This window comes from Pollachius pollachius, assembly GCF_949987615.1.
Source record: "Pollachius pollachius genome assembly, chromosome: 16".
In the NCBI taxonomy this organism is placed as follows: Eukaryota; Metazoa; Chordata; class Actinopteri; order Gadiformes; family Gadidae; genus Pollachius; species Pollachius pollachius.
The window spans coordinates 7,730,406-7,754,879 of record NC_136949.1 but is presented as its reverse complement, the minus strand read 5'-3'; the positions used below and the strand labels follow the sequence as shown (position 1 = coordinate 7,754,879).

General features: G+C 49.5%; 1 protein-coding gene across 1 annotated transcript in view; it reads right to left on the bottom strand.

Annotated features, from left to right (window-relative positions):
- The window catches only part of nbas (NBAS subunit of NRZ tethering complex), a 141,001-nt gene that overhangs the window by 70,540 nt on the left and 45,987 nt on the right, over positions 1-24,474 (bottom strand). The window contains 10 exon segments of the mRNA XM_079753356.1: positions 2,079-2,216; positions 2,603-2,679; positions 8,023-8,146; positions 9,830-9,943; positions 10,995-11,171; positions 12,176-12,259; positions 12,641-12,798; positions 14,799-14,912; positions 18,464-18,577; positions 21,959-22,071. Coding sequence (XP_079609482.1) covers positions 2,079-2,216; positions 2,603-2,679; positions 8,023-8,146; positions 9,830-9,943; positions 10,995-11,171; positions 12,176-12,259; positions 12,641-12,798; positions 14,799-14,912; positions 18,464-18,577; positions 21,959-22,071 — 1,213 coding nt within the window.

Sequence of the window (24,474 nt, the reverse complement as noted above, 5' to 3'; positions counted from 1 at the left end):
ACAATGTGGGGCCTTAGGAGATAAGTGAAAGGGACTGCTAGAGAAAAGCCCAAGGAAAAAACACATCAAGTATTGCAGAGTGAAGATAGCATAGAGGATGAGGGGGCCCCAGATCAAACAGACAACAGGGAAACAACAGGGAGACAGGCCTATACAGAAACATGAACATAAACAGGGATGAGGTGTGGAGAGGGGCGAGAGGCTCATGGACAGAGCAGGAGAGAGAGTGAGAGTGAGAGAGGGAGAGAGATGGAGAGAGAGCGAGACGGAGGGAGATGGTGTCAAACTGATTCCCATTTTTTGGTTTAAAAGACCCAAATAAACTAAATGTTAAAAACTGAGGGAATTGGGTGGTTGACAGGGTAGTGGTGGTGGTGGTGGAGGTGGTGGTAATGATGGTGGTGGAGTGTGCCAAAGACAAAATGGAACATGGAAATAAAAGAAGAAAAGAAAAGTTCAGCCAGGTGCAGATGGGAAAGAGTTTAATTTGTAGTCCCTTCAAAACGGTGAACTTTGCTTCATGTATGAGTCTGGGGTATGATTCTATTCATTATGATGCAGAACAATGTGTATGGTGATGGTCGGTGTGTGTCGGTGTGTGTGTGTGTATGTATGTGTGGCAAGGTGAGTGCACACTGCAGTGTGTTAGTGGCCATGTGTATTCTCGTGTGTGTGTACGGTGCTGACCTCGTGTGTCAGCAGGGACACACTTATCCACCGCCGTCTCCTCTGCCAGTACCTTGCCTCTTTATTTCATTATTTCCCTCCACCTGGACGAAAGCCCACGAGAGCCACCGTCCACTCAAGGAAAAGGTCAGACCCATTTCCCCCCCCCCACCTCCACTCCTTCTCAACCTAGCCCGACCTTACATCCCATCCATCCTTTGCCGCCACCACCACCTCCACCTCACCCAACGCCACCACCTCCACCACCACCACCACCGCTCCGACTCCGTCCCTGCCTCTCAGCTATAGAACTTTTTCTTTCCCTCCCTCACACTCTCTCCTTCTGTTCCCTTCCCCCTCTGAAGACTTAGTGTGGCTCAGAGGGGACGCCTTAGGTTCGCTGTGCCAGCCACCAGCCAGCTCAACAGGATGAGGGCTGTAAAAATGGCTATTGTTCCTACATGTGTACAGGCTGCAGCGGCCAGGGCTGACAACTGGGCCGGCTGCTAAATTGGACGTGCAACCTGAGTTTGGTCAAGCTGTGTTTAATGGCCAGTGTCCCCGGGGAGGGGCGGGCACAGCTGTTATCAACGTAGTAGTAAAAACATAACACAACTACAACCATCCAGAATAAAACAACAGCGTTTCCACTGCAGGCTGAAGCTAGGAGTCTGGTTCCACAGCTTTAGCCACCACAGTGAGTCATGTTCCCTAAATGTTCATGTCAAATGACGTCAATAGACTCTGCGGTTGTTAAGCATAGCATCACCACAGAATTGGGGCGAGTTGGACTGTATTTTGTCGATAGAAAGGCTGTACCACAGAACAATCCAAGCTAGGAAGTAGAAAAAAAGAGGCGAGTGAAACGGGGCAACCGTTGTGTGTCAACGAAAATGTTAAATGTGCACACATGATCCTTAGTGTAATGGGCCGAGGTAGAAAGACAAGGAAAAAACAGCAGTTTTTTAATGTCGATGTATAACAGCGCCAGAGAAAGAAGGCATTTTCTCAATGTCCAACACACTTCTAAAATTGGATAGTTTTTTTCCTTTTCACTTCGGCAACACCAGAAAATAATCTGTGAGAGCAGTAAACAAGTATCAGGTACTTTGTGCGAACCGCTGTTGCGGACAGAGGAGCAAAGAGCCTGAAATGAAAAGGGCAGAAAGAGATGAAAGACTGTGTTGCCTTACCCGTGTGGTAGGGGTCTACGGTAAGGGTGAAGGCGATAAGCCAATGCTCCTCCTAAGAAGGATTACCTTTGACGATAAAGAGCATATATATAAATATAGAAACAAATACTATATTTCATCCCAGCTATGGGTATCCCTCGACCACTCTCGTGCAGAAATCTCACACCTGCCACCAACAAAGCCCTCTGAAAGCGCGTGTTCGTGGTGCTGGCTGCTCACCTGGTAGAGCGCGTTGGTCTTGTCCTTGAAGCAGGGTGCCAGACGGGTGTAGATCTGCAGGGCGTAGTAGTAGGCTGCCAGCTGCAGGGACAGCCCGGAGTGGGCCTGTTTCTCGAAACACTTGTTAGCATCCAACACCTGTGTGGACGGCAGTGAGAGTGCAGGTAATGAATCCCTCCATTTTGGAGAGAATGTGCTGGATTCTTTCTTTTTTTTTTTTTTTTTTTTTTTTAATGGACTGGATTTGCTTGTGATTTGCTGTATTTATTTATTGGGGATTACTGGAAATGCCCCACAAATGAATCCTATGTGTACGTGTTACTTTATGCAACACTAGGATTCTTTTTAAAGTGGCCTTTATTGATTTCTGACCACTTGAGGGCAAACAAGGAACAGGTTTATTTTATTTGTTGTTCAGTAGTTTGTGTGTGTGTGTGTGTGTGTGTGTGTGTGTGTGTGTGTGTGTGTGTGTGTGTGTGTGTGTGTGTGTGTGTGTGTGTGTGTGTGTGTGGTTGTGTTCGTACCTGAGGCAAGGCTAGTAAATAAGACAAGGCAAGTGTCATGTCTCTCGGGAAAGCATCATTGGCCAGCTGCAGCAACACTGAGGGCAAATAAGGTGACAAACAGAGCAAGAGTGAGAGAAAGAGAGAGAGGGAGAGAGAAAAGGGGAAAGAGCGAGAGAGCGAGAGAGCGACACACACACAAAGACAGAGACAAAAAGGGAAAAGTCAATTATGGGGGATCACAGACATAGCAACAGTTCCTCCTGTTCTTAAGCCAGTGTTGGTGAATATGGACAACAGCTGCAGCAGACTACTTCTCTGTGAGCCAGAGAAAGAAGCATCATTAAACACCACCCCTCCTGAGTCTTGTGATTCAAAATCTGTCTGCCTGCCAGTAGAAGGGAGTCGAGGGTGTGCGGTGTGTGTGTGCCTCTTTGTGATATATGCTTGTGTTCGGTCAGTTTGTTGAACAAAAAACATTCATTATTCAAAGTGGGTGTATATGTCCACTTCTAATAAGTGCTTTCTGGATGAGTGCAAATCTTCATGTAAGTGCACTTTAAAAGCAGCAAAAAAAAAAACACTGCAAGAGAAATGATTCCGAGAGCGTCTGGATTTAGCGAAGACCGGATCACGACCTATTGTCAGCTTCTCTAATTGGTCCTAGCTTGTCAGTTCAGGCCAATGATCCAGCGCTGTGAGTGCCGCTAACCAGATATCATTCGGATCTGCCAACTCGGGCACGATTACTGAACTCATTTTTCCATCAACACTCCAGGCGACCCGCGGTGCTGAAATGCCTGATGGGAATTGTAGTCTAGTCAGAGCCTTGGGTGTGGAGGATATAGTCCACTGCAAAGACGTTGGCCACAGGGCCAGAAACAATGAACAGAAACACACACACACAGACACAGCCACAAACGCACACACATCTGCAAAATATAATTAGTCATCCCACCAACACAACAGATGGAAAAGCCCACACAGCCACTCCATCCCAGACAATTGCACACATGCATAAAACATATACACAGCGCCCACTGTGTCTCGCTCGCAGACACACAGACACACGGACACACAGACATACAGGCACACAAAGACACCATTAAACACAGTGGGGCCTGAGTGTAAAAGTCATTCTGAATCACTTTGTAGTTTCAGACCTAAGGAGACCAAAAGTCCCTGTTGGCGATAAGAGCCTGAAACCAAATGGAGCAGACAGGGGAAACTGGAGCATGGATACTGAGATGAGGGCAAGAGAGAGAGCCGGAAGGCAAGAGAGAGAGGCAGAGTGATATCGAGCAGCAGAAAGCCAGGGAGAGGCAGTGAGAGGCAGAGAGAGAGAGAGAGAGAGAGGTGACATTGGGACGCATCTGCTGTAAACATACGTACACGCATACAGACATGGGTGTAGAAAAGCCGAGTTAAGCAGCTTGCCCACTGCATCCGTCCGTCAACGGATGACGGAGGGCGTGTCTGACGGATGGGGGAGTGGTATTTGCCTCAGGAGCCACGATCTGATTGGCTGACGGATCCGTTGCAGCCTGAAAAGTTACAATTTTCTCAACTTCTGAACGCAAGAGACGGAGCTGACGGAACGGACGGACCCACAATGCATTTCGGGATCGCACCATGCAAAGTCAATGAGATCCGTCAACGGACGGATGCAGTGGGCAAGGGGTGTTATACGTAGTTTATTATATGTTTTAAAAAAGGTATGTTTAGAGGTCGATGCTGTGTATGTTTGTGTGTGTGTGTGTGTATTTTATATTTCAGAGAGTTTTCGAGGGGGAGGCGGTCGATGCAGTCTTTAAAAGGCCCATTTGAGACCAGGCACTTCCCCATTCCATTCCGTTCCCTCCCTCCCTCCCTCCCTCCCTCCCTCTCTCTCCCTCCCTGCAGGGCTGAGTTGAGCTACACCTCCGAATGAGCTGATTACACGCCTCTCTAAAGATGCCGATACCATCAGGACAGGAACTACCAGCGGGGTAAACACACACAATTTAAAACTGAATTCATTAAATAAATAAATAAGAAAAGAAAAATAACTCACACTTTCAGTGGGTTATAGAGCCGCAAACGAAAAAGAGAAAGACAGAGAGAGAGAGAGAGAGAGAGAGAGAGAGAGAGAGAGAGAGAGAGAGAGAGAGAGAGAGAGAGAGAGAGAGAGAGAGAGAGAGAGAGAGAGAGAGAGAGAGAGAGAGAAAGAGAGAGATGCAAATAACGCCCATAGGCACACACACAGGCACACACACACACAGGCACACACACATATGTACGGGCACAAAAACACAGCTGTCCGATTCACACCACCTTGTATGTAGAGGTCTTGTTTGGATTAACATTTGTCTTCATGGACCTCACGATTACGGCCAGAGCTAGGCTACAGCAGTTGAATACAGAGCAACCAAGATAGTCTATTATTCAGGCACCGAAACACTGCAAGTGAAATGACAATATAACAGATGCAGAGACAGGGAAAAGCAACTTGTGTTTTTGTCTGTGTATTGACATGCATATTTATATGCATGTCAAGAAGGTTTGTGTGTGTGTGTTTATTTGTTTGTGCATGCATGTCTAAGTGTGAGTGTTTGTGTGTGTGTGTTTGTTGGTGTCTCTGTAGCTCTTTATGTTGATGTTGTATCTGTGCATGTGCGTACCCATGCAAGTCCCCAACCGGGCAGCCTGTGTGTGTGTGTGTGTGTGTGTGTGTGTGTGTGTGTGTGTGTGTGTGTGTGTGTGTGTGTGTGTGTGTGTGTGTGTGTGTGTGTGTGTGTGTATATCCATGCATATCCCCACTAGGCAACCTGTGAGTGTGCTATTTGTGTGTGTGTCTGCGTGTATGTGTGTCAGGTAAATAAGGGCTATTGTAAGAGGGCTGCTCTGACAGTGACTTATTACTCTTTCACCTGCACAGGCATGGGAGCAACACCTTATTAACACTGGGCTGCCAGCGGCCCAGCGCACCACTATCACTGTCTGCCCGTCCTGTCTAATTCATTCAGTTTCTTGTTCTCATTGCCGGTGTGTGTGAATGTGTGCATGTGCATGCGTGTGTGTGCGGTAGTGAGAGATAGAGAGCAGGTGTGTCGGCGTTTATGTGTGTGCGTGTGTGTGTGTGAGAGAGAATGTGTGCGCGTGTGCGTGCATGCTTGAACGCAGATGTGCATGTTAAGTCTAACTCAGCTCTTTTCGGCAGAGGCGCCCTACTGATCGTTAATTACCTTTACCTCATCTGGCCCAGGTGGAGGAAGGGGAGGAGGTGGAGGAGGAGGTGGGGAAGACGGAGAACTAAATCAATCTATTTATTTTCTTAAAGGCCATTTCGGAGTCTGTTTTTGAGGACAGCCGGCTCTGCGGCTGCCCCCCGACGGGCTCGTTAATCGGTGGTGGCTATCGGACTCGTCGCTGTCTTTTCTCCCTTCCGACACGTCACACGCTTAGCGCCCCCTTACTCCCCCGCTGGGAAGGTGACTTCTAAAGGAGGGGAGGGAGAGATACCCCCTGGGACTGCGGCGCACGAGAGGGAGAGAGAGAGGGAGAGAGGGAGAGAGAGAGAGAGAGAGAGGGAGAGATACCCCCTGGGACTGCGGCGCACGAGAGGGAGAGAGAGAGGGAGAGAGGGAGAGAGAGAGAGAGAGAGAGGGAGAGATACCCCCTGGGACTGTGGCGCACAAGAGGGAGAGAGAGAGGGAGAGAGAGAGGGAGAGAGGGAGAGAGAGAGAGGGAGAGATACCCCCTGGGACTGCGGCGCACGAGAGGGAGAGAGAGAGGGAGAGAGGGAGAGAGAGAGAGAGAGAGAGGGAGAGATACCCCCTGGGACTGTGGCGCACGAGAGGGAGAGAGAGAGGGAGAGAGAGAGGGAGAGAGGGAGAGAGAGAGAGGGAGAGATACCCCCTGGGACTGCGGCGCACGAGAGGGAGAGAGAGGGAGAGAGAGAGGGAGAGAGAGAGAGAGAGAGAGAGAGAGAGACGGAGAGGGAGAGAGAGAGAGAGAGAGAGAGAGAGGGAGAGAGAGAGAGAGAGAGAGAGAGAGAGAGACGGAGAGGGAGAGAGAGAGAGAGAGAGAGAGAGAGAGAGAGGGAGAGATACCCCCTGGGACTGCGGCGCACGAGAGCGAGAGAGAGAGACAGAGACAGATGGAAAGAGACAGACAGACAGACAGACAGACAGACAGACAGACAGACAGACAGACAGACAGACAGACAGACAGACAGAAAAACAGACAGAGAGAGAGAGAGAGAGAGACAGGGCCAGGGGCGTTTAGGTGTGCGTTCTAATCTATGTTTATGTGTGACAGAGAGACACAAAGAGAGACACAGGGAGAGAGAGAGGGAGAGAGAGGAAGAGAGCTTGAATGTTTAATCATCCGAGATTTCATATTGTGCCTACACGCATGTCCACACCCACACAGACAAACCACACACACACACACACACACACACACACACACACACACACACACACACACACACACACACAAACAACCTTCAGGCACAGGCATTTTGCCTTCAGTATGTTTGTCCGTGAATGCTTGCGTGTCTCCAGTGTATATGTGCACGCCAGTGAATGTGTGTGTGTGTACGTTTGTTATGTTTCCGCGCCTGCACTATTGTATTCGCATTGATGTCGGCGAGTAGGTGCGATCCGTCACCCAATGCACAGCCTTGATGCTCGCACTCGCCGCTATCTCTTCGGTATCGCCGCGGTGACAGCTCGTTATTTACCGTTGCCGCGGGACGCATGGTGCAACCCTAATTAATCGATAGGATACTATTCATCCCCGCCGTGTCCCCCTTCCCCCCCCCCCCCCCCCCCGCGCTTGGCCTTGCCCGCTGGATAGACAAGGAGAAGGCCATGTAGGGGGAGACAGGAGGAGCAGAGGAGGTGGAGGGGAGGAGAGGGCTGTGTGGGAGGAGCAGACAGGAGCAGGGGGGAAGACAGGAGAGGGCAAAGAGGGAGGACGTGAGGAGAGCATCCTTCATCAGGAGGAGTAGGCCGCGTAGGAGGAGAGAAGAGGAGCAGAGGAGGAGGAGTGGAGGACAGGGCTATGTAGGAGGAGATGAGTGGCGCACAAAGGAGCAGTGGGGAAGACAGGAGAAGGACACGATGGCGGGGACATGAGGAGCATAGAGGGGCAAGGGGGAGAAGGGAGAAGGCCATGATGGAGGATCCGAGAGGAGCATAGGGGTGCAGAGGGGAAGACAGGAGAGTGTGACGGAGTGGGAGAAGACAGCAAGGCCACGTGGGAGGAGAGAGAGGAGCCGAGAGGGATGGGCGTGAAGAGGAGGAGGCAAAGTAGGGAGAGAGAGGAGAGGAGCGGGAAGAGTAGAAAGAGAAAGCCATGTCGGGGAGTGGGTCGGGGTAAGGGGGGAGGAGGAGAGTGTGTGAGAGAACATAGTGTTCCATGGGTCATGGATCAAGGCGTGAGTGGCTGCCTACCTTCGGTGGCTGGGAACAGGGTCCCCCCTTCGGTCTTGGTCTCAGCCAGCTTGCCCGTCCTCAGCAGCACCTCAGCAAAGTTCTCCTGGGGCACGCCGCTGCAGCCGGCATACACGTCTTGACTCTGGAGAGGTGTGTGTGTGTGTGTGTGTGTGTGTGTGTGTGTGTGTGTGTGTGTGTGTGTGTGTGTGTGTGTGTTTGTGGTGAAATGGTAGGGTGTGGGTATTGGACAGGAAATTGAATGAAAACAAAAAACAAGAAAAAGTTGGTGAGCCATTGGTTGACACACCCCCTCAACACACACACACACACACACACACACACACACAGACACACACACACACACACACCGAGCTCACAGCTAGAGACGAGGCAGAATGGAGCGCATACTGAAAGTGACTAACGGTCTTCATTTACAGGTGCTCACAGAGGCAGAGTAGGAGGTAGGAGCGACGGTAAACACCGCAGTAAACCGATAAACTGCACCAAATGAAGCACAAATGAAGTGTTCCATCGCTCACTCGCGCACGTCAAGGGGTCCCTGCGGTCCGTGTTGAGATCTTTAGCCTTTATAGCCCCGCAGCCCCAGAGGCCACCCCTTAAATGACCAGAGACACTTCCCCTCCTCGCTCCCTTGTCACTCCATCACCCCGTCTCCCCCATCCCTCCTGCCTCCCTCTCTCCCCCGTCAACCGTAGCCATCCCATCTCCCCGAGCCCTCACCCATCCCTCTAGTCTCCCCAAGGCCTCCCTTTTCACCTCTCTCTCCCTTCCTCCTCTCTCCCCCCTCTCCCCCTTAGCACCTCCAGTCTCCCCCAGCCCTCCTGCCTCCCTCTCTCCCCCGTCAACCGTAGCCATCCCATCTCCCCGAGCCCTCACCCATCCCTCTAGTCTCCCCAAGGCCTCCCCTTCTCCCTCTCTCTAGGTCCCTCCATCAATTTATTGACAGCGGTATGATAAAAACAATTGATCAGCTGGCTCCAAGACAGATGGACATAGGGGCTGGGGGGCGGGGGTCTACTATTGACTGATGCAGGACGGAGGATGGATAAATGTTAGTGAGGACGAGGAGGGGGGCATGGTGGTAGTAGGATGTGTGTGTGTGTGTGTGTGTGTGTGTGTGTGTGTGTGTGTGTATGTGCGTGCGTGCGTGCTGGCGGATTTGGAGAGCGCTATTAAAATGTCATGAGCGGAGACGTATCGGCCCTCTCGGTTTCCCCTTGCGTTCACTCTTTAAGCCATTCACATGATTTGTGTCTCAGAGTAAAAAGCCCAGTCATAGCCCACAGGGTGTCCATTTTCTGGAGGCGCTGGAAGGTCAAATGACTCCCGTTCTCACTTTTATCCTTTCTGCCCCCTCTGTCACTGCCTCTGTGCTTCCCATCCCTCCCTCCTGTTTAGTATAGAGCTGCTCTTTCTACTTCTGCTATTCAACATTATACAGCTACTGGTCCGGGGCCGTCCTGTCTGTTCCGGCCTTCAGACGAGCGGTGATACCGGCCCAAATGACTGGCTTTTTTTGCTCAGTTATTAAACAGGAGTCCATATTTGTTTTGTTCCTCACGCTAGCTGCCATGGCGATTTGGAGTAAAAGTATAAAAAAAAAAAAAAACACACAAAAATGAACAAAAAGAAAAAGGATTTCCAAAAAAGAAAACACCACAGCAGCCTTCAAGCCAAGAAACCATTTCCTCAGGGCTGCGTTGTTTATTTCGTCGGGCGGTAATTAATGAATGAAGAGCGCGGGTGAAGTTAAATGCGAGGTAAACAAGCCCTTATTCGACAGTGAAAAACAGGTCCCACTCACCGGGTCTACGTAGGGGTTGTGGTGGAGCTCCTGGTAGAAGGGTCCGCAGGCCTGCCTCTCCAGCCCCGCGTTGTCACGCCCCGCCCCCTGGCTGCCGGACCCCGCGCCCGGACCCTGAACAGACGCACAGACCTCGTTAAGCATGGGCAGCCCGCCGCCTCCCTCGAGCTGCCCCCCCGCCGGCGTCTGGGGCGCGTGTCTGTGTCTGTGTGTGTGTGTGTGTGTTTATGTGTACATATTTTTATTTTCGTGGGTGTTTGTGTATATCTCTTTGTTTACTACATAACTTTCATACACACAGACACACACACCTCCTTCCCTTTACCCAACCCCTTCTCCCCCCCCATGCCTCTGGTTTCCCTGTATGTGTGTGTGTGTGTGTGTGTGTGTGTGTGTGTGTGTGTGTGTGTGTGTGTGTGTGTGTGTGTGTGTGTGTGTGTGTGTGTGTGTGTGTGTGTGCGTGCGTGTGTCCTATGAAATAGTTTCAACCTCACCCTTTAACCCCCGTCTGGTTCATGCGTGCGTAGGCATGCATGTGTGTGATTCTGTTCAACCTTCCCCTCAGCTCTACCAACCCCCCCCCCTCCTGACTCCAGCTGCCCACCCAGACCAGAAGAGGAGCCATCCATCCTGGCACTGGTGGGCAACACACACACGCTGGCCAGAGACAGGAGGAGGGATTGAAACGTTCAGCAGGAGCAGGAGTTAATGATGTGGACGTGGGGAGGTCCAAATTGCTGGTTGCTTTCTTTGGTTGAAAGCCTATTAAGAGCTATGGGGGGGGGGGGGGGGACACACACATACTCACACACACACACACACACACTTATCAGGTGGCAAGTGTGGTGTTGGAGCCGGCTCTGTTTCTCCCCTATGCCAGCATACCCTTGTGCAGGTACACACACACGCACACAAACACAAACACACATGCACGAATACACACACATACACACAAACACGCACCCTCACGCACACACACACACACATGCACGAATACACACACACACACACACACAAACACGCACCCTCACACAAACATGCACCCTCACGCACACACATGCACGAATACACACACACAAACACGCACCCTCAGGCACAAAAATGCGTGCACACAAACACTTTCAAACGCACACACACAAACACACAGACATCCACCCACACACACCTGCAGTGGGCGGAGGTAGTTGAGCGAGTCCCTCCACCAGCGGTGGTCCCCCACAGCGGTCAGCACCGCCTTGGTCGTCATCCCAGTGGTGGTCAGCACCTTCATGGTGGTGGCGGTGGTCCGCTGGAGCAGGTCCCCCGCCCTGCCCCCCGAAGAGCAGGCAGCTGGGGGTCCGGGCTGCGGGCCAAACCAAGAGGGTGGTGGGGGGGGATGAATCAAAACAGAAATATAAAATGAAATAAATAAAACAATCCATTGTAATGGAATCTCAATGTTTGGCTGCCATCCCAGGCTTCACGGAGGGACAAATATATCGCATTTATTTGTGTACGGTTCGATTTAATCTGGAAGATTAAACAAAAACACCGTTTTTTTATTAAAGTGCGCCTGAGACGCAGGGCCCGGTGCTGGTGGATTCGATTGTTATCGTATTTTTTTTTGCAGCTGCACATTGTGCGACTTCTCTTCTGCTGTGCTGGTTATTGCAGAATTGGAAAAGGCTTTATAAACACATTTAGGGAGGCGGCGCGGTTAGGCCAAATCGTTTAGTCCCTTGCATCAATACTTTACTCGCTCAGGGAGTGCAGGCAGCAACAGAAGGGACCCACACTTACAGCCATGCCAGGCGGCACACACGCACACGCACACACACACAGACACACACACACACACACTGTCATTCACCTAGCGACACAACAAGGAATTATTACCAGAGAACACATTTTTGACTGCTTCAAAGGAAGGAAAAAAATTGGATAGACGAGATGTGGATGCCAAAACACCACAAACACGCACGCACACACATGTGCACGCACGTGCACACACACAGCCAGACAAGCACCAGTCCAAATACATGGGTGATCCAGATCATTAAACATTAAAAGCCACTCCTGGATAGGCATGAATAAACCAAGACGCATGGCAACATCAACACTAGATTTATAGGTTGTCAAACGGCAAACAATAGGTGTAATCACAGACAAAGCACACAGGCAGATGCAATAAACACACATACTGTTGCACGCAGGCACACACAAACAAACAAATGGAATAACACAAATAAGACTGCTGCACACACACACACACATGCACACACCTTCATGGACAAACATATACACTGATCTACACTTTCACACATCCATAGTTCTGATACCCACATGCACACCCACAGACACACACACCTGAGCAGCGGAAGAGTCCTCTGCCTCTGGTGTTACTGGGGTGTCATTAGGCTCCATCTGATGGTTGACGGCCTGGTACAACATCTGAAAGAAAGTCAACAAAGCAGGCCGCTCTTATTGTGTCACGCAATTGTGTTCCTGTCTGGAAACGTTTCGCGGGGATGAAACTTATTTCATCTGCTGAAGTGCCTTCCTTGGATAGATGACAGCCTTTACATTATTTTGCGTGTGTGTTCTTTCCTGTATGTGTTTTTGTGTCTGTCACTGTGGGGTAATTTCATTGTTTGTGTGTGTGTGTTTGTTTTTGTGTGTGTTTGTGTGTCTGTTTTTGTGTGTGTGTGTGTGTGTGTGTGTGTGTGTGTGTGTGTGTGTGTGTGTGTGTGTGTGTGTGTGTGTGTGTGTGTGTGTGTGTGTGTGTGTGTGAGTGTGAGTGAGAGAGAGAGAGGTTAGGGTAAGGTTACCAACCTGGGTGGCCAGGTCGCTGGAAGCAGCCAGTAGACCGTGGATGTTGTCAGGGGGGCAATGGGTGAGGCTGAAGGCCAGCAGCTCCTGCCGGGCCCCCAGGTCCCCGTAGCCCTCACACTGTCCCAGCACACTCACCACCTCCCAGGCCGGGCTATAGCCTGGTGCCGGAGGGAGAGGCGGAAGGGAAAGGGAAGGAAGGATAGGATGAATGGATGATTCCGCCAGGAGATTATTTACGATGAGCAAACCCACACCCACACACAGACGCAGAAACAGACACACACACACATGCACGCCGCACACACACAAGATATTTGTTTTCGGCAACTATATCAATTTCAATCTTCTATGTTGTCTTACTGCTCTAAGCTACAACACCAAAAACAATCAGATAACACACACACACACACACACACACACACACACACACACACACACACACACACACACACACACACACACACACACACAAGGGTGAAGTAGCTGATTGAACTTTGAGCATGAATCCAATACAAGGGAAGAGAAAGCCATATATATATATCAGGCTTTGAGACGATGCAAAATGTAACTCATAGCCCGGGGATATTAAAGTGCATTCACATATAGATGGTCTCCCGACTGAACAGAACCCTGCATAATTCTCCCTAATACATCTGGTATGGCTGCAGAGGATGTAGCAGGGACTGTGTGTCTGTGTCTAACGGAAACATTCAGCCCTCCCCAAGCGATCCAACACAGAACATTGACACTAATCTGATTGCATCGTCGGATTTCCGGTCTGGTACTATATTTCTTTTCTTTTTTACATTCCACTCCATTGTCGTTCCTCGTTGCTTGGCAATGTGGAGGGGGCTGTGTAATATTCTGCTGGGATGCGGTACAAGCCGCCATTAAAACGATTCAAATAATGAATTATTAAGATAATGCGTGGCCGTCCCTTACCCCTTTAGATAAGATAGGGGTGAACGCTAGTTCCAGCGAGTGGGAGTGTGTGAGGAGTTCCTCTGGAGTTCACTGCTGGTGCTTTCAAACGGAGGTGAGAAGACAGTACAAGGAGAGCATCCCCAAGCCCACCCTCCTCTCCTCTCCCCCCTCTCCCCTCCCCTCCTGTTTAAGCCTCACTTCTGAACTCTTAACTTTTTTCTTTCTTTTTTTCCTCCCACTTTATTTCACGAGGAGGGAGGGAGGGAGGGAGGGAAGGAGAGCGGGACAATGAGGACACCGCAGTCGACGGCAAAGCGTTGCTTACAGGCAGCCGGTGTGAAAGATACAAATTGCTTGTGGTTAAACACTGCCGCAACGAATAAAGCGGTCGGCTTTGTATATTAATCATGTTTTCGAGAGCGCCGCGTTGACAAGAGCGGCACATCACCATACTGTAAGAGCGCCCACGAGTGCACTGGGTTAGCCTCAGCCCTCGGATCTCCTTTCCCCCCGTGAATCCATACGTCTTACCAGACAACGGTCCATCTGTTCCCCCTGTTGCTCCACGTACATTTACATCACGCGGGGAGAGAGAACTCAAAGCCCGTATCAATCAATGACGCGCTGTCAGAGATGCTGATGATCTGATGATCTACCAGCCTGCGCCGGTTGTACTGCGTGGGCATCTATGTAACACGGGTAATTAATAAAGGGGTGGAATCAAGAGCGCACGGGATATCACCATCACCGTGCGTTTTTATATGTTCACCGATAATCTCTTTGCGGTGGCGGAAAAGCGTTGTTATCCGTGATAGATGGGGAGACGGCCAGTGGATGCTAAGCCCACTCGATTGCCAGGAAGTGTAGCAGTCATAAGAGTCGATAGGATGGAGCACAACGGCCATAAAACACAAGATCAGGGCGGAGGAACGTTTGTGATGCTGACCAGAAAGGATAACACTCCAAAACTTCACAGAGCAAGGGATGCGATTGGTCAGAACAGACGATAGTGTGCTTTGCCGGTCGTCAGAGACAACATGAGGAAGGGAAGAGGTCATAATTCACAATACCAGGTTTACTATTGGTCATAAAAAGAGATGAACAGTAAGCAACAGTAAGAAACCCCTACTGCCAAATATATCATTGGTTAGGTCAAAATCGTATAGATACCAGGAAGGATAGTGGATATAATAGAGAATAGCAGGGACAGGATTAGGGGGCTGATGTACTGTACCTGCCGCCATGAGGTCCTGGCAGTGGATGTAGGAGGCCTTGTAGTCAAAACACTGAGCAGCCTGGTCAGCTAGGAGGGTTAACACCTGCCCCTTACGCTGGTCTGCCTCATCCCCTAGACACACACACACACACACACACACACACACACAAACACACAAATGCATGCTCTCACACACGCACACGCATATACGCAACCACACACGCAGACACAAGCAGACACATTAGTGATTAGACGAACCCAAACAGGGAAACGGTGTTCAAACAGTATTTCCGGGAATCATTTTTCAATCTGTGGAGATGAATGTCACCGAAGCAGCGCAAACACACTCTTCCATCTCATAATCCTCCATATCGTGTAGCACATCCAACTTATTACATCTTCTACTTAATCCTCCATCCAAACAAACACTCCGGCGCGCACACATGCGGGTACACAAACAAAGAGCGGTCTCGCGCTCACCCACACACAGACGCGAACGCACCGACGAGTGTTGTGCATGTGTGAGAGTGCCCGCCCACGCCTGATGTGGAAAACCAAAATATGATTCAGCGCATTAACTGCAACAGAAGCTGACAGAGGCACGACATTAACATTTTTCTAATATCAACTAGTTTGTTTGGAATTCATCCTCACCCAACGAGAATAAATGAATGAGGGAGTCAAATGAAATAATACCTTCATGCCCTTGGCCCCCCTATGTGCATTAATCTCAGCCCGACACCCCGGAGCCCACGAGAGGCATTATAAGCATGGACAGGGCGTACTTATTATGCACAGGATGTTAGCATGTACGGGACAAACTCAGCATGTGCGGGGGAGCGAAGGGTGTTAGCATGTGGGGGTTACTTGGCTGAGGATGGGTGTTGGGCAGGGTGTGAGGAGGGTTGGACAGGCGAAGCATGGACAGGGTCTTAGCATGCGCTGGGCATTGGCATGCATGGCGCGTTAGCAAGCTCAGGACCTCAGCATGCCAAGGGACGCTATCATGCACAGGGTTGACTTACTATGCACAAGGGATTAGCATTCAGGGTACGTTAGCATGCACGGTGTGTTAGCATGCAGTGTACGTTAGCATGCAGGGTACGTTAGCATGCACGGTTTGATAGCAAGTCTAGCGGGCAATTAGGCAGCCCAGCGAGGCGTTAGCCAGCCTAGCGGGGTTAGTTCCCCCTTTGATCCCTGCGACAAATTATCAGAAGAAGAAGACTTGTGGAGAAGGTAATGTTTGTGAGAGAGTCTATGTTTAACATCAAAGCGCTTTGGAGACGGGATCACGTCAAGCGGGCCCCCGGAGTGTCCCAGTGAGCCGAGTGTGTCAAGTGATGGCTCCATGATGGGCTGCTTATAGTGGGGGGTGAAGGGAGGCGTTGGTGGCATGCCATTGTGAAGGCATGCAAGGAGTGAGGAACGAAGGGGCGATGGGTGAGAGTCTCTCTTTAAAGAGGCTTGTCAAGTCTCTGTAGTTATTCCGGATGAGCGCAAGGTGTGCGAAGGTGTTTGATTTAGTGAGTGAGTGAGTGAGTGAGTGAGTGAGTGAGTGAGTGAGAGAGAGAGAGAGAGAAAGAGAGTGTGTGGGTACGACTGCACGCCTTTGAGCATCTGACCCGTTTCCCTGCCTTCCTTTTGACCAAAAAAATATATAGATGTGCTCAAATCAATATCTCGCCTCGTTCCACACAGCAGACATAAATAAAGAACTCAACTCCGAAATGTCGAAGACAAATTGAAAATCCAACCCTTTCCCTGGCAGCTGACACCGAGATCGTGCGGGAATGGTGAGGCATGTCAGAATTATTGACTAAAGATATAATAATCTTCCAATAAAGAATTGTCATTATAAATCAACATTTGAAGGAAAAATATCTAAAAGGATACTTCAACAAAAATAAAAATCCTAAATTGTGTTTGGGTCAAACGCTACTCCCACATGTTGATCCGTCTTGCCGTGAGCGGGAGCAGTGAATCTCCTCGGTGTATAGCCGTCTTCCCTATTACACGTTCCCGTCAATCCAGAGGAAGGGCACAGCTGTTACTGTTGTTGTTGTTGTGCTTTTTATCCCTTTGGCAGCCTGGCGGCCTCAGATTTACAGAAGACTTCTGCAGACCCCAGGCAGGGACCCAAGCCAGAGGGGCACCGCTGATAACTCTATTAAATATTCACAGTGGAGACTGGGAGCGGTGCACCCATCAAAACCTAGCCAGCCCTTTGTTTGTTTATTTTAAAATGTGTTTATTCTCCCTCTGTCTCTCTCTCTGTCTCTCCCCCCGCTCCCTTCATCTCCCCTCACTCCATCTCCCCTCTCTCTCTCCCTCCCTCCTCTCTCACTCCGTCCTCTCTCCCTATCCCTCTTCTCTCCTCCCCCCGTCTCTCTCTCCCTCCCTCTTTTCTCTCCTCCCTCCTCTCTCCCTCTTTCTCCCTCCCTCCCTCTTTTATCTCCTCCCCCCTCTCTCCATCCCTCCCTCTTTTCTCTCCCCCTCCCTCTTCTCTCTCTCTCTCTCCACCTGTTTTCTCTCCTCCCCCCCCTCCCTCCCTTTCACTCTCTGAGCAGACAGTCGGGACGCCCCGCAAATAGTAATTCCGGAGGCACCGGCGCTTTAAAATGTCCCAACGCCAGCGGTCCCGTGGGCAGCTTTCTTCTGGCTACCGTGGTAACACCAGAAATAACAGATACAAACCACTACAGAGGGAAGCAGCGGCGGCTCTGAGACCCACAGAGCGGAAGGATAGCGGGGAGAGGAGAGCAGAGAGAGGCAGCACGACGACGACAAACACCGAAAAGAAAGTTGAAAAGAGCTGTTTGGGCTGCAATTATTCAGGGGAAGGGGAACGCGAACCGGAGGAAGACGGGCACCCGAAGGAGTGAAAGCGAGCGGTGATGAAAGAGAGCCAGAGTTCTGAGTCGCTTCTGTTCCGCTAACCACAGTGAGGTGGACCCCCGTACAGAGCGATGTTATTTTTAAATAACTCACCTCCAGGTGTGTGTAAGGAAGAGGGCACGCCGTATTTTTTTACCCATCCCAGCAGTAGCCGTGTCCCCCGCCCCCACACTCGCTCACCCGCCAGCGGCCAAGCGGAAGGTGTCAAAGTTTATCTCCGAGACTTGGTTTCACAGGCAAACGGCCGCCCCCTCCCCTTGTCCAAGCTCCCCCAAGGGGCTCGCCCCTAAACGAGCACCGCACCGTATCGCAGGGCAGGTGTCTTGAGGCTGTGGATCCACCGCCTTACCCCCCTGCTTCCATTCCCGCCCCCCCCCCATCCCTTGGGAGCAGGGCCGGGAGTGACAGATCTGGCCTGGCCTTTAAAAACCGGACCACCAAGTTGAATATTAAATCAGCCTATTAGGTATGGGCGGGCTCGGTGGCCAGTTAGCCCCCCCACGCAGGGTTAGCAAGCAAGAAAGGTTGGAGGAAATATATAATGAAGAAATGCATGATAATTATATTTTATATAATTAATATTATATAAGAACGGAAACAACTTTCTTTCTTTCTCAGGGTGTGTGAGTGTGTTAGTGTGTGCGGGCACATGCCTGTGCACGTGTGGTCAGAAACATATGTGTGCCTCTGTGTGTGCGTGTGTGTGTGTGAGCATGCTTGCTTCAAGTGGCCGCTCAATAGAAGTGGGGCTGTACATGTGTGTGTGAGTATGTGCACATGCACACCTGCAACACGCAGCAACCAGGCCAGCTGGAGGAGGGTGGTGGACTGCTTGAAGGCCGTGGGACACTGGGCGATGCACTCCTTCACCAGGGACAGGCGGTCAGACCGCAGACGCACTGAGAGAGAGAGAGAGAGAGAGAGAGAGAGAGAGAGAGGATTAATATGATAAAGAATACACAAAACCATGATGCATAATTAATAAGAATACATTGAGAAACTAAAAAAAGTGACTAGTGCAAGGACCATATCCGAGTCTGTTATGCCCCTAGATGTATTCCTCGCTACTTGGGAGAATAACTCATTTTGAAATAAGAAACACATTTAGAAACACCACATTTAATCTAAAATAGTGCTGAGGCCAGGGGAACTGTGTCTGGTAATGTCCTGTCCACATCCACGCCAGGCAACTACATGGATTCATGGGTCCATTTTCACCTCGGAAATTCTATTACTTCACCTCCATTTTTTTTTTGGGGGGGTGGGGAAGGGGAAGGAGGCGGGTCGACTTCAGGTTTGTGCTAATGGTGCTACAGAGAACCACAGAGAACAATCCCCCGGCAGGATCCAGGAGACGAAAACAATTTGAATCGACCTCCACCTTTAGTGTAATCCTTCAACCTTTTCATTTAATTCCAACATTCCTCTTCGATCCCCAATAACCTTAACACCAAAAAGCCAATAATGGCTAGGAAACCTTGCGAAAAATAATCCCCCGTCCACCCCCAGACGCCTTATTTTAATTCTCATTAAATATAAATGGAATTTGGGGGGGGGGGGGGGGGGTAATTTTCGAGGTTTTCTAAATATATAAATATGTTCAATAATAAAATATAAAAGCATTCCACTGCTCCAGGCCTACATTCCCCTTGAAGCGCCCTGCTTGTAGCTCTGTGCAGGGCATGACTTTAGGCGAGACCCTAAGGGTATGCTTGCTGCCTGTGAAGCAGGCATGGCGCAGGCACTCAGGGGACGAAAGAGGAAAATCTGCGGATCATCTAGCCTTACACTCACGGCCAACCACCTTGTCTGTGTTTTGGTTTTGTGCTCCACGCCCGTGTATGGATTCACAATGATTGGTTGGAAAAGATGGCGTTGCGGTTGTCACGTTGCGTATACGACCCGTATGGGCCCTGGGTTAGATCCAGGAAAGCACCAGGAGCCTGTGTTCCATGCCCAACCACGCCCCGACCTGTAGGCCCTCAGCAATCAAGACGCCGGCACTCCAACGACATGTATCGGGATTCTGTGATCGAGAAGTCAAATAATGTGGCCGGTGGAGCGATGACGGCCTTGGAGGAGAAATGGAAGGTTTCGTGTTTATTGGTGCGAATGAACGCTTCACGAGGGCCTCAACGAGGAGCAATCGATACGTCGAGGACACCTCGGGGCGATTGCGGGTCCAAGGATCCGCCCGACTTTGAACAGGGGTGGGAGAGAGAAGGCTAGCAACTTGTGGCCTGCATACAAACCACAAAAAGCTTTCACACCGGGATGGGAGAGTTCAGAGCAGCTGCTTAGCGCACTCTGGGACTCCCATGCCTCTGTTTCTAAGAATCACAAACCCCTACCTCTCTCCGGTGCCATTACTAGCCCTTTGTTCTCATACCGCCCCCCCCGCTGTTTCACGTTGTTTTTCGCCTCCAAAATAGGAGAATAAATAATAGGTAACAGGGGTAATGGCACACCGGGGAGAGAGAGAGGGGGAAAACAAGGGGATCAGAAGCGTGAAATAGAGAAATATATATATATATAGAGAGAGAGAGAGAGAGAGAGAGAGAGAGAGAGAGAGAGAGAGAGAGAGAGAGAGAGAGAGAGAGAGAAAGAACGGCCTATGTTGTCAGCTTGGTTGGATGGGCAGCGGGAGAAAGCCAAGGCCTCAGGGATGAACAGCCCCTCGGTTCAGAGGTGACGTGGTGAAGGGCCGTGCCAGCTCATTCTGGCTCTGCCGTTTCTTTTTACACAGTGCCATGCGAGGAAACTGCCGCAGGGAGGGATCCGATATGGAGCCAAAAGAGATTTAAAAAAAACGAAAGATCTGCGTGTCTGGAATAGCGATAGCTCAGGTGTGCCGTAGGAATACAAACACGCTGTGATGAAAAGGGGCGCGCACGCACACACGCACGTACGTACGTGCAGGTGAGGCATTCCCAAAGTCAAATGTGCAGAGCAAATTACAGACAGCTGCATAAACACACACACACACACACACACACACACACACACACACACACACACACACACACACATCAAATGCTTCAATTCCAATTAGGCCATCAAGCAGATGTTGTTTGCTCATCAGGTGATCCATAAATAACCATATTTAGATAAAGTGCAACAGAGAGGTGGCATATGGACGGATCAGCGGCTAACAGCAACACATAATTCACAGGTTAATGGGTGAAGGGTACAGGAATAATTCCCATCTTTGACATGACCTCCAGATTTCAATTATGCGCATTACAGAACTGATCTTGTTTGTACAGCCATTGTTGTACAGACTATTACAACACACTATTACAACACACGCACTACTGGCTGCAGTACTAATGCTAATTCACAGCACAGTCACACTTGACTGAGCGCCCCAAATGAAGCACAATATTGACACTGGTGGAAAATGTCGGATAGCATCGTGGCACTGCTGTTTGTCTGCGGGCCAAAACGCCCTGTGTTTGATCCCCAATGTCGCAGCTCAACTTAGGCATGCTCCTGCAAGATGGCTAACCCCTACCTGCTCCCTAACAACGTAACCTCACTCACATTATGTAACTTGGGCTTTAGGGAAGTGATTGGATGCCGACACTGATATTGATCCATAACAACAGCAACAACTGTGCAGCATGGATCATTCATATTGAACTGGTGATGTGTAAACCAGAGCTCCTTTAGGCGTTCCGCCTCATTGCTAAGATAAACAGCAGTCACGCCTTCGATCGCTTTCATCAACGTTTCCGGTCGTCAATCACAGGAAGCAACACTATTAACGACCTTATAGGATCAAAAGGAAACATAGATACAACTTCATCCTAAGCCATCCACATGCTCACACACATTTGCAGAACCTAATTTTCAAACACACACAGACACACACACATACACACACACACACACGATTAATCTACAAATGCCTCTGCTGACGCAAACATAAACAGAAGTAAAAACTACGCAAATGTCCTTCAGCTTGCATGCAACATTACCAATCTTAGTAATGCATACAGTAGAAGGCTACACACTAGCCCGGCCTTTATAGTCATACGATGTTATTCTAGGGAGCTCCAGAGGGAGGGGATTGCATACTTGCGGCCGGTATGCCAGCAGAGTTTGACCATGAGCTGGTGCGCCCCCTCACACACACGCCATTGACTTCAACACACACGCTCATCTGTCATGGACGAACCAACACACACACACACACACACACACACACACACACACACACACACACACACACACACACACACACACACACACACACACACACACACACAATAGCTTACCTTGCAATGGTAGGATGTTGACGCCAAAGTCCTCCAGCTGGCAGAGGGCGCTGATGAGGTCCAGCTCCTCCTGGACAGCCGGCGGGCCGTCTGTGATCAGCTGGAGACAAGCTCTGTGGAAATCAAAACAAATCATGAGGGCCAACCAGCGACTAGGAACTCACTGGCTTTCCACACTTCCATGCAATGTGTATTTCATATCACATTTCGTTTTTTTGATACTTCATGGTCTTTTTCCACGTTGTTTAGTTTATTCAACACATTTGGTCCAATTGTGGCTCTTGATTTTACCCCAAAAACCTGTGTCTCCTCACATCAGGGGATGTATCCTGGTTCCTTTTCGAAAGTGTTGGGACAAACTGGGTGTCGTTAACTGTATGACGTTCTAATTGGCAATAATTGCTCAATTAAATTGGTCACCAATGTGTTGCATTTAGTTATTTGTTTTGCTAATACAACCGATCCATCCGCTTTGCCTCACACCGGTTGGCCTACTTCCACTACACTGAGCAAGAAGTCAAAAAACACGCTAAAAGCTTATCTTTCACATTTTCCAAACTTGAAATTGTCGCGTTCAGCTGTTGTTGGCATTTCAATGTGCTGATCTAACCATTGCTCGGACCACTCCAAGGGATTTATTTACCAACAGTCTATTTCTGGCACAGAGTCTAGACTAATATGACAGATCTACAAAAGGCGAGTTTACGTGTGAAAGAGAGCCACACTCATTAATACTAATAGGATTATGCGACGATAGACCAACGCAAATGCATCTGGGAGAAAGCTAGCTGGTTTAAAATGCGAGAAAATCTTGGCTTTGTTTCATTCTCTCAGCTTCTTCATCTACCAATTATGCAGTTTAGTTAAATGCCATTAAAAAGAAGGCATTTAGAGGAGGAGATTCTGGTTTAGTGAGAAAAGACAACATTCGGGATGTTGTCGGACACGAAAATGTCCTTCGTACAATGTGTCCTTGAGTTGTGAAATTTCCCCTCCAAATAACTGCTTTTTATTTTCCTTCCTTTGAATGGCTCATTGAGTGGACGCGTAGGACACACACAAAGTGCTGCTCCGTTTCACGATTACCGCCCGAATAAGTATAAAAAAAAAAGTATAAAAAAATCATACAAATACGAAATATAAGCACCGCCAACAAATACGCAATGTCGTTATCCGAAACACTCAGAGGGACAGATTATCATTCTCCCTCTCAGCCTCTCAGGAGAGAGAGAGAGAGAGAGAGAGCTAAAGCGTGAGATACAGATAGAGATAGAGATAGAGAGGGAGAGACTTGTCAGAAATAGAGGACAGAAAAAAAGCTGGGAAAGTGAGAGACAGAGAGAGTGCAGGCTGATTATGCACTCATGTCACAAAGTTTCTGCCCTGGTGTATGTATGTATGTATTTGTGTGTGTGTGTGTGTGTGTGTGTGTGTGTGTGTGTGTGTGTGTGTGTGTGTGTGTGTGTGTGTGTGTGTGTGTGTGTGTGTGTGTGTGTGTGTCTGTGTGTGTGTGGGTGTGTGTGTGTGTGTGTGTGTGGGTGTGGGTGGGTGTGGGTGTGTGTTTGCATGTATGCGTTTCTTGGAGAAACCCTCTTTCAGAAACCGATGTTGACAAATCCGATCTTTCTGGATTTAGGAGCACACTGTTAACGCTTGAAAGGAGAAAATTTACATTTCACAGGTAGCGATTGTGTGTGCATTTTTGCGCGTGTGCATATGTGTGTGTGTGTGTGTGCGTGTGATGGTGGTGGTGGCATGCACAAACACCGTTAAGGGCCTGGCAGACACCCCTGGGCGCACACCAATTTCCAACGGAACCACATGAAACAACCCTGCGCCTTCCCTCCACTCGCGTCTTCAAGAATGGACCAGGTTGGTAAATACGCACGTGCACACACACACACACACACACACACACACACACACAAACACGCACATAACAATCACGCACACAGGCGCACTCACAGCGAACGACTTGGCAATCAACATCGCTGCCTCTCTATCTCTCGCTTCATTTCCTCTTCATTTCCAGCGCCTCGCTCTCCGACTCCCTCAGAGGTTGAGCGGGGGGTGAGTCTCCTTCCAAACACGGGTGGGAAATTACAATATTAACCATCCTCTCTTACACCTTGTTCTCTAACTCTTTGTAAGTCACTTATTTTTCCTCCCCAGTAATGCTAACTTCTAATACTAAACTCCGTCCATGATTCATCGCAGTCTCTCGCCCTAATCTCCTTCTTTTACCGAAGCCATTAGCGTGTATCTTCCTCTGCCTATTAATATTCTTTAATAGTGTTTTTTTCCGTGCCTCTTTAAGATAACACCGTAGGATTTGCTTGTCACTAACAATGTAGGTTTGATTGAGGCTAATTAACTTCAGATGTATAATTAGTTTTCAGCGAGCTGACATTGTATTATCGTTTCTGAAACAACCAACAAACCAGCCGACTAACAAACCAACAAATTAAGTATTAGCAATAACAAGCTAGGATCCTTTTGAACAACGTAACTTTCTC